This window comes from Argentina anserina, chromosome 6 (genome assembly GCF_933775445.1).
Source record: "Argentina anserina chromosome 6, drPotAnse1.1, whole genome shotgun sequence".
NCBI classification, from domain to species: Eukaryota; Viridiplantae; Streptophyta; class Magnoliopsida; order Rosales; family Rosaceae; genus Argentina; species Argentina anserina.
Genome location: NC_065877.1, coordinates 4,805,832 through 4,817,182, shown reverse-complemented (window position 1 = coordinate 4,817,182; position 11,351 = coordinate 4,805,832). Strand labels below are relative to the sequence as shown.

Below are 11,351 nucleotides of genomic sequence, written 5' to 3'. Positions count from 1 at the left end.
GCAATGCATTATCGTCCTCCAGAAAGTCAAAGATTCGATGCTCAATGACTTTACCGATATTGCGAAAGTGACGAGATCACACATAAATGTTGTGATGTGCCGGTAAGGTTGGAACTCTCAAAATATAGGAGAATTTCATATGACATAGTCCTAGCACAGTTGGCACCATCTCTAACAGTGGGAAAGCAGTCGGCGATGGCACCGTCGTACGTTGTGATGTTGTCAACGCCTGTGGTATTGCACAACAAAACAAGAGAGGCAAACACAAAGATGGATTAGTAAGGGTCATAGCTTCAGTGTTGGCTCGTACGTAGATGATGGGGAGACCATTATTCTCTGGAATAAAAAACCAGAAAGAAGCGAGGTGCGAAGGCACAAATTTTTTGCCCATTAGCAAGAGATATTCTTTGAACATGTCTATCAACTAAGTTTATGTGGGACGCTACAGACTCTTTTTGTTGATATTTAGAGAACAAAAAAAATCTCTCAATTGATCGTATACGCGCGCGCATGTTTAATAGATTGGTCTCCCATGATTGATGATGTATTCGCTTATACTCTTATTCCGTTGTAAAGTATCAATAATGAGTAACTTGACCGAAGTGGAAAGAATCAATACAGGTTGAACTAGACTTGTTATGTTAGTCATTGTTCGCAAGTGTAATGAGAAAGATGAAGTCATGTGATATTTTAAGGACTTATGGCGCCAAAATTGTCTCATTATCCTAGTATTGACTACGATGAGTTATATTCTCTCGTAATGGACATAATTGCTTTCCGCTACTTAATTAGTAGTAGTGTCCATGAAAACTGGTTTGCAGCATATGTAGTGATCATTGCATATCTGTAAAGGGATCTTGACACAGATATGAAAGTGTCTGAATGACCTTAATTAGTTAATTAAATGCCTCCAGACTACAGAGAGCTTATGCAGTCAGATTGCGACGTTCGAGAGAACGTAGTACAATCAGTTGCAAGAACTTATACCCATACGTGTTCATATGAAAACCAATTTTGGACTCTCTATTTCGTCTTAGTTAAGATGATGAAGAGATTCAATGAGTTATAGATTCATATATGTAAGTGTTGTTGGGACACTATTGCTTTCATCATGATGTGATTAATAATGCGCATATGCATCGTCATTAGACTTGAATTGTTCTTTTGACATGGGTTTAATTCTACACTTAGTGAACCAACACAAATCCATCCACACCAAGGCCGCCAGCAGCTCTAGCAACATCAACATACGCATTGGTGTAGCAGTCGACATTGGCAGGGTAAAGGATGCATACGGTTCTGTCTCGGACCAAAATAAGTCCTTCAATGGTTTATTCCCCCATTCCTTTGTGAAAGCACATTGAATGTGACAAATCAGAATCTATCCAGTTTTGTAGGTCAACGTCAACGAGACCTACATGACAACTCACACAATGAAATATAGTGAATTTAGTACCGTTGGAAAATTCTATGTGTCTAGTTTCCAAGGACGACAACCATTCGATTATATCTATCGTATTGAGTGAGTTATGGCTGTTTTAGCAAAATATGACAATTATGCTTGGAAATTTTCAAGTCAGTCAATTTCGATAGAGCACTGTGAACTGCTCTGGTTGAATTGGGTTGTGAACTTTATATCATTGGAAAGCCATGAGTGTCTACTTCCCAGAACATTTTATGGTTCACTAATACCTATTGTAATGAAGACGTTATGGCCGTTTGAGTGAGTGAAAGTCATTCTACCTGAGAATCTGATTTTCATTGCAAATTCTTGTTTTGAGTTGTTATGCAATCATGTTTCCTAAGATATAACTTTGGCTAAGTATAACATATATGATATAAGGATGTGTGGCTAGATTAATAGTTAATCATTAGCCCAAGACGACTTTTGAGAAACATGTAATGAATGTTATATACGTTGTTCTTTGTACTCCATGATTATGACACTAATCAGGGGTAGTTGTTTCGTAGGGTTCAGGGGGAGTATACCTCACATGATGCTATCAAATGTAGACAGTATGTTGTGTTGTTTTTCCCTTCGATCAAGTTTTTGTTTTTCACCCAAGAGGTTTTTATTTTGCTTGACAAGGTTTTTACCGTGGCAACGATATGTGTACCATGCAACCTAGGCATGCGACACAAGGGAGAGTGTTCTGGGAGAATTATTATTCTACCCTTGTGTGTGTCTTAGCTCTATTAGGTTTCCTATTAGAGGTAGATTCGCATCTCTGTAATAGATTAGGACCCTAAATTCTACGAAATTATGGTTATGTAATGCCTATATATATGCCCATATACATTCAATAAAGACACATTTATTCATCCTGCACCATGAATCAATATTTATCAGAAATTTTGGTTTACATGATATGAACATGTTTTATAAGGGAAATTATATGTTCTCAACACACCAGACATCAGAAATATCAAGATTCACCGTCAAGTTTTGAATACGATAACTAAACATTAAACTCACCATCGTACGAGTTAGTTCTAAACTTTATGAATTTGTTGTTAACATCCCGATCAACGAATTGGATATATATTTTAGAGCTTTTGTTCTCCAAATGCTTATCCTCATGGTTCAGCAGTTGGTAACGGCAACATCAGTAGTTGAGTTTGCTGATCTACTCTCTTCTTGTTTCAACGATATTTGTCTGAGGGTCAGCGGAAGGTCTCCATGGCCCCCAAGCAGGGCAAGCCACCATATTGAGGTGGCTGAGAACCCTTGTGGTCGGAGTTGGCCGAATCTACAATCGGAGAGGGAAGTTTGGGGTATTGGGCCTCAGTTTGTTTGGGCTGGGCTTCATGATAGAGCGTTTTATTAAAACGTCTATAATAAATCCTGTAAAACATCATTGTTAGTATAGAATAAGCAGAGATCGTTCTTTCCGGGGAATTGAAGGGAACTCTAAACTTTTAGTGTTAACAAATAATGGGGGTTTGAGATTGATTATTAACTACTAAAATAAAACCTAAATTATTATTTACATGATCGACTTATCTTTAACAAACTTAAACCAAATTTACCATTACACCACATAATTACAAGTTTGAACCTATCATGTATTCTAATTCGACCAATTACATACTTTTTAGACACCAATACAATTAGAGCCTTAGGGGATCATCTAATCGTGCAAGATTTCAATTAACATTTAGATTGACTTAGGGCCTAATCTAAATTTGCATGCAATCGAATTCAATAACACTTAGAGTAGAAATCAAACAAGATTACATTTAAGCACCAAATCTTTGTTGGAGACATGTTTCATGTATGGCGTCACCCACCATGGTTTCACATGCAAATTTCCAGAATTTTTACCACTTTTAATCAACACAAATCGAACCTACTTAGGGCATGATTCAATTTGTGTCAATATGGTTGATGAATCTAGCACTCAAACACAATCTTAGGGAATGCATCCAAGCACTAAATTCATATGCACATATCTGAAAATTATCTAAAATTATGAGAAAGATGATTAGAACACAACAATAGAAATACAAACTCATTAATTATAGAAAACCATCAATTCGGCAAAGATCCAAAAATCCAATAAAACAATCTGAAAATTTCGATTCTTAATACAAAACAATAATCACACACAAACATCATACTACAATCTTCATAGACAAAGTATTGTAAAAAATCAAAAACAAACAAACCCACGGAGAAGAGTTGCGAGAATCACACGTTGTATGAACCTTGGAAGTGTGTCTTCAATAGTGATTTCGGTGGAGATGGAATTGCTATATGGGGGAGGATGGATTGTTGTTTTGATGAAAGATGTTTGAGGTAGTATTTTGGTAGAGTTTTGGCTCTTGAATGCAAATGAGAAGTGATCATATTTGAGAGGTGAAACCATGTATATATAGAGGAAAGATGGAGGGTTTGAAATTGCTTCTTTCTTCCTATAATAATGCCATGCTTTAATCCCTTAAAACATGGAAAGTTTTATTCCCTAAAACATGCCATGCTTTAATCTCTAAAACATGCCATGCTTTAATCCCTAAAACATGCCATGCTTTATGCCTTTAATGATCATCTTCTATTTAATTGTTGCATGACTTGGCTCCATCTTTTTTTCTTTAATTATCTCTTCAATCCAATCTGAAAATAAGAAAATAAAATCATAAGTAAGAGATAATTAGTTTCAAAACCTAACAAGGATTCCTAGTCAAACTAGGACTCTAAACCAATTATGCGTTTTAACTCATGTAAGCATAAAAATGCATCCAATACTGCTCAAGACTCTTACTACGACTCAATGACTCAACAGTACAACAATAAAGGCTAAGCAAAGTACAAATTGAGGTAAAAACATGTTAAGAACGTCGCACAAAGTGCTTCTATCACTTCATGCTCCAATTCTCTTTTCTTTTGTTGTTTAGGTCCGCTTTTGGCCTCAAGGGGAAAGATCATTTCTCTCCCTTACCTTGTCTTTCCTTTTTCCACTGTAGGGTACGCAATTGATGCCTTAGGCCTGATCTGGTTGAAGGATTTCATGACTTGGTTTTGGGGTAGAAAGTTTTTATGCTTTAACTTTGATTCAGTTGTTTTTTCAATTTGAACTTTAGTTCTTTTAATAAGCGCGTTTGTACGCCGTTTTTAGCTTAGTTTAGCTTACATTTGGAGTGGTTACGTCACTCCATCTGTTTGGTCATTGTGTCCATTCATGGCTATTGCCAAATGAAGTCCTTCATTCCCCTAAAAAAAAAATTAAACTACATCAGTAATCTTATTGTCAAATGTCAAACCCCTAGCTAATATATCCATCGTAAATTTGATGCCATATTCTGTTTACGAGCAATTAAGGCATTTGGTCGTCGCCGATCACCAGTCGGCAAAATTCTTCTGGTGACCAGTTTGACGGCAAGTCCGCTCCCACTTCGTTTAACATCCTAGACAATATCTGACCTATTGCTAAATAAAGATTGGGCGGAGTGCTTTGCGCGTCCGACATTGTTTCCGAGGTACTTGATGTAAAAGAAAAAGTATTCAAACTCATAAAATGCAAATCACTTGGAGTAGGATCTCACAGAGCGGCCTTGATCGACGTCCACGACCGAAGGAATGAGTCACAAAGTAACAAAATGAAAGTTTCGCATGATAATGTAGACAAATCATCATTTTAGTTTGGAGGTGGTGTAGGTTTAGAAAAGTATAGTTTGAAGGATCAAGAGATAGTAAGAACAATAGACTAGCAATATTAAGTTAATTGCAAGAGGTTTGATATTGAGTGGTTGACCAACTGCTGACCGATTAGAAGTATTGATAGTAGGTGATCGATGACTGTCAAGCTAGCTGATGTTTTCCTTTCCCAACACCGTGTCATCAATTGTCTAACAAATGGTAAGATGTGGCGAAAATGAGAAATAAATACGGTAAAAGTAGTGTAGAATCGTCTCAAAGAAAATCTCTCGGTCTTCTTATTGTTATGTGGTTTTAAGGAAGAAAAGTTCCTGCATTTCCCTGTTTCAAATTCTATGTTCGAAGGCTAACAAAGTTACATGCAGAAAATATGGATATTTTGCAATGTTTTTTTCGATGAGAAGAAATGACATCATAATCCATGAATGAGATATGTGATGTGGTAGAATGAACATGATTACTAGTTCTCCTTGATGTCAAAGTTAAGAGAGTATAGATGCATTCAAGTTTCCTGATGAGAGACCAATGAGATAATATCAGATAGAAATCCCAAGTTATGATTCAAATTACTCCTGTAGCATATGTAACAACAAAGTTTCCATTGGAAATGGATGAGCAATTACAATCAAACTAGAATTGAACACACAGAGACTATCGGACACTCACTTACTGGATAAACAAACACAGTACGTAGATTAGTTTCTTCCATGCAGATTGTGAAGGTTTAAGGCTTTAACAATGTTTGATGGTGCTATTCATTTTCATTGAATCGTTGGTTGGATTTCGACAAACTATAATTGTTTTTAGGTGGGGAATAATTGTTCCATAAAAGCTCTTCTGGTGTAGCTGTTTGGTTATTGGCAGCTAATCAATAGAGCTAGTTTTGTTGATGCGCCTACCCTACTGGAAGGAGAACTCTAACATAACACTTCTAATTATACTTCCTCCAAATTCAGCAAACAGCAACGAAAATGCGGTAGAACCGTGTCGAAATCACTGAACATGCCTGGAAATTGTCTTTTAACTAGAACGAGTTGATTCACATCTACAAATTCTACTCATATTTTTTGAATATCAGGATGATATATGCTCATCCATTCTGCAAAGGATGTGAAGCAGAGAGGGTATGATCGCAGAAGCTGAAGAAAACCTGGCATTCAAGGATCCAGCAGATGCTTTTTGGGGAATCTGATAGATGCACTGGGATGTCCATTTCGACATTTTGTGAATATACACTATCTATAAGTATGGATGACAGCATAGGAGAACTATGATAGCTAGCAATTACAACACTGAGTTTCAGAGATGGAAATATCAGTGAACAGTACCAAAGTCTCCTGAGGCACATAGTCTAAAAGATTCCTCATCAGGTTTGAGAAGCTAACGATAAAAGAAAGAAGATAAGAAGAGTTAAAATCACACAAGTTAAATCACTTCATGGTCTTATCTACAAAAGAAGGATTCATTTCACAGCTTCGAAATGGATCTCAGACAAGTAAAAGGCTATGCTGTAACAGAGAGGCATGGAAAAGCAATTTGACATGACTTTGAACCCCTTGGCAACTTCTTTAATCCCTGCCATAATTTCTTCTCTTTTTTTGAAGACATACATTTGGTAATCCGATGAACTGTTACCTTGTTCAAAACTGCACCATGCTTCAACAAGTATTCTGCCACTTCCATCTGATCTGGCGTCCCCTTGTACCCCCGTATGCAAATTTTTTTCAAGTGTGACACCAAACAAGCAGGCACAAACTCTGGTGGATTCCATTCATGATGTAATTCATCAGAATGGTGTCGACATAAGCAATCACGATTCTGAAGACCAGCACAGATGAGACAAATTAATGTATCTCAAAATTCTCCTTTATCAATACAGTTAATTTGGTATAACTACAGGTGCACTTACCTTTTTCAAGACAAGAGATTCCAGATTTGGCGATGCATTCAGAAAACTAATCAATGGTTGCCAAGAACAGCAAGCTTGAAGAAGTAGCTTCAAGTGCTTCAGATTAACAAATGTAGGCAAATGATACTGATGTACAATATGGGGATCCTTTACAAATTTAAACATAAAAGTAATTACTCACCAAAAAAATAACATTCAAAACTATTACAAATAAACATTTTTCCCAGCACAATATAGCATTTTAGTTCATAAAGTTGACTGTCTTGAAGGAAATAATCTATAAGCACCAGTTAGAGCATACTTACCCCAAAAATTGGAGCTGAAACTGACAGGTCTGTAACATTCAAAATTCCTGTGAATAGCCTGTGCAAATTATCAGCAGCATCAGAGTGATAGTCCAGGTCTTGAACCGCATGCAGATCCGCACAATCAATCTTGGCTTCGTTCAGGGATTTTGCATTGCCCGAGGTATAGATTGCCAAAAGATTACCGTCAAAAGTGAACTTTTCAAGATTAGGAGCATTGGCATTGATATAAACTTTGTGCTCATATTCAAGTATCTGTAGATCATATCTATCCAGGAATAAATTTATGTGTAGTCTTTTCAGCTTCGGTGCAGATATGTTAATTTTAAAAACCGAATCATCATCATCTTCAGGTTCTGCATCAAAGTTCAACTCTTCAAGTACAGGGCAGCACGAAAAGAGGTTCTCCATCAGGTGAGAACCAGCAAATGAGACTGAAACATGGAGAAACTTCAGATTTGGGAACCAACTCGGTTCAGGAGTAATAGTAGTAAAAGATTGCAGGCTTAGCTTCAATTTCTCCAAACTTTTCAGCGTGAAAAGGCTTCCTGGCAACTCGAAACACTGGGGTGGAAGTGACGAGTACACAGAACCCATGGGAGTAATACCAAGATCAAGTTCAACAACATTACAGCCAATGGCAGTGCTAACCCAATAATCAAGCAGAAGGGGATCCACCATTTTAGTACAGAGAATACGGAACCGATGAACTTTCGAGGAGTCATGAGCAAAAAGTACACCATCAAGAAACATGGAAAAACTATCACAGTCGAATTTTATTGGATCATAGTCACATACATCAATAGTGGGCACAGAAGCCCACACATTCTCCCATCTATGCGATAAAACACTGGTCTTCACAGCCTCAACTGTTGAAAGGAAAGACAGAATGTGGCAAAGAATTGCATCTGGCAATTCACTGATTCTATCTTCAGTGCATCGTTTACGACGCTTTGAGCTCAAACCCATTTTCATGTGATACAATTTCTGTAAAAGCCAAACGAACTTCTAAGCTACTCCTCAAAATTTACCAAGATCCTTCCTATTAATTAAAGATTGAGTGGTTTTCGATCAAACAGTATAAATTGTAAGCCTTTGGTACAAAACTGTATGAATTATTAACCTTTCAAACTGGGTTTCTGCTTTCGTAGTGGCCAGAATGCATACAAAACCCAACCACGCAGAACAGAGGATATGCAAACTTAAGGGGACATTACAGATTTGGAGAGATACCTGATTGGTCGAGCCGATTCTGGGTACACTGTGTGTGGCTGCTGAGGAGGGCACTGACCGATCGAGACTGAAAACTGGGCTCAGGCTTGGATCGGGCTTGATGCCTCTCTGAATGTATAATTGCGATCAAAGGTAAACGGTTCGACTGATCATGGGAGCATATGCAGGGTGTGCATATTTGCTCGATGCGGTGTGTGGCCGTCTTCACACTAAGCACACGCCATATATCCTCAGCCTCAGGTTAGAAAACTCCCAACGCCACCCGATAAGGGTGGTTTGGTAAAAAACCAAAAAGTCTCTTTAAGTTGTAATTCAGAATGTTCGGTAAAGAGGACCGATCTAAAGCTGATCGGTTAGCTACATAATACGAAGCTAATTATCTTTATAAACAAATTTCGGTTACATATCGACAACTTTACCATTGAGTATCAAGTTTCTATGAGTAATTCACCTCAAAAAAACTACCATTACGGGTAGTTTTTCTAGCTTCTAGGTTCTAGGTTCGTTTGAATTTGGAAAAATACGACCAAATAAGAAGGAATAGAAATGGTCAGAGGCAGTGGCGGACTCATGAAATTTTATGTGTGGGGGCAAGTTTCATGTCATTCATATTCATGAACATAATTGCACCAAAATCACAATAGTGCATAAAAGTATGAAACAAATGAGAAAAAAAAAGAATCTAATAAAAAAACATGCATGGTGTCATGTAAATAAATAAAAAAGATGAACCTGGACAAAGATGTAAAGAAGCAAAATCCAAAATTATCAATTCATACAAGTTGCAAAAGATTACTTACCAGCATAAAACCAAGCACAAATAAATCTCCGTTTGCTTTCTCCTTTCTATGTCTGGACAAATAAATGATCTTTAGGATGATATGAGACTCTTAGCAGATATTCCCTACGCATTTGATCAGGATGATACTCTGATATTTTAATCCTTAATCCAAGATAAGAAGGAAGATCACCTAAATTAACTTCAATACAACTGTATTTTGATTTTTCAGTTTGTATTAGTGGTGAAGACAAATTTGATGATTTTCATTTGAAGAATCTCTCCAACTTCTATGATCTTTCAAATCTGTAATTTTAATAAGGATTAAAAAGGAGTCATTTAATCTACTCACAAATCACAATTCACCAATATGGGAAGAATACAGAGGAGATGAAGAAAGAATAAACATGCATATCACACGGGTTGACCAACTTGAATCGATTGAAGATCCCCCTTTCCCCCTCCCTGAAAGCCAAGCATTTGTGATCGACCTACTCAATTATGTATCGATCAAAAGGCAGGGTTCTATTATACTATTATATATGGATGGAAAATGGGATTAGGCACGGTATAAAAGTTATTTTAGTCACAGGCATGGCTTTCTAAACTGTAATAACCCCAAAAATTCATATTTAATTTCCAATGAGTTCACGGATATTATTAAGTTGGTCATTGTCCAATTTTATTAGCCGAGAATGAAAACGAAAGGGTTCGCAATATTAATTGTTCGGAAAGGTTCAATTTGACGAGTCTAAGAGTTGACTTTTGACTCATTGGGATTCTTAGGAAACCTCTTAATGAAAGTCGTAGAGCTCGTCGATACAAATTAGTAGACACGTGGCACGCCTAAATCGGAGTTCGTATGAAGAAGTTACGAATCAAAATATATTTGGACAATTTTGGAAAATAGTATAAATAGGGGAATTAAAGAGAAAAATGGGAGAAAAATCAGAAATTCGGATCGGTCCTGTTCACGGGTACTGTTCACCCGAAAAAAATCCAGAAATTTCTCTCCCGAGCAGCCGACTTTAGGCCGCCGGATCTCCGCCGTCCGGCCACCATAGAGCGGCGCACCGGTCACGTTTGAAAGGTTGCTACATCCCCTGTAGATTTGTGGTAGCGTCACCCGCCATCTCGCCGCCGTTTAGGAGCGATGAAGCCCGGAAGTTCTCCCGAAAAAGCATATTTCGCTGAACTTCAACTTGTCGGATCTCCCTCCTCTGGCAACCAATCGGTACGATTCTTGTTTTATTTTGAAGGTCTCATTCCATACTACAAACCCTCCAAAAGATTTAACCCCAATCGTTGTATGCTAGGAGAATCGAAGAAAAGAAATTCTAGGTTTTTAAATTGGGGCTTTTCGGTTCTTGTTAAATTGAAGTGTTTAAGCTCAGAATTAGACTTTGTGGTGAACTAGGAAGTTGTTAGGAATGTCATTTAGATTGTGGTGGTGAAATTTGGTGATCATTGGTGGCGGTCGGTGAACAGTGACGCCACATGAATAAAAATGTGAATAGTGTTTTTATGAATAGTGTTCTGTAACAGTAAATGTAAACAGAGTTTAGTAAGCAGTGCTATGGACAGTGTTTCGGTAAAAAAAGTACTGTGAACAGTGTTTAAATAAAAACAGTACCTTGTAACAGTGATTAGTAAAACATGAACAGTGTTCTGTGACCAATGTTTTATGAACAACATTTAGCTGTACTGAAATCGTCACCTGATATTTTACGTATCATTTTCTAAGCATTTATCATGCTATTAGGTGACTGACGAAACGAGTGAGGAAATTACTTTCAGTGTCGTGGAAGTTGCACGCAGGAAAGAAGGTGAGTAAAAATCTCACATATTTACGAATCTACCCTTGCAGAGATTCAAGATTATGCATAATTTTAAAAAATGAAATATGACATGTATATGATATAGTGGAATATATATGTTTGTATAAATGGTAAATAGGTACATACATATAGT

General features: G+C 37.2%; 1 protein-coding gene across 3 annotated transcripts; it reads right to left on the bottom strand.

The window, feature by feature from the left end:
• Window positions 1-6,560: 6,560 nt before the first annotated feature.
• LOC126800243 (F-box/FBD/LRR-repeat protein At4g00160-like) lies at window positions 6,561-8,841 on the bottom strand. 3 transcript variants are annotated; one of them, XM_050527569.1, is made up of 4 exons: window positions 8,603-8,841; window positions 7,370-8,411; window positions 7,065-7,211; window positions 6,561-6,973 (listed from the first exon to the last, which is right to left on the bottom strand). In XM_050527569.1, exons 2-4 carry the CDS (start codon window positions 8,342-8,344, stop codon window positions 6,659-6,661), a joined length of 1,437 nt encoding a protein of 478 aa, XP_050383526.1. In that variant the 5' UTR covers window positions 8,345-8,411; window positions 8,603-8,841; the 3' UTR covers window positions 6,561-6,658. The 3 variants fall into 3 exon arrangements, with proteins under 3 accessions (XP_050383526.1, XP_050383527.1, XP_050383525.1); XM_050527570.1 differs by having other exon boundaries at window positions 7,370-8,356; XM_050527568.1 differs by having other exon boundaries at window positions 7,370-8,841.
• Between the last annotated feature and the right edge of the window lie 2,510 nt (window positions 8,842-11,351).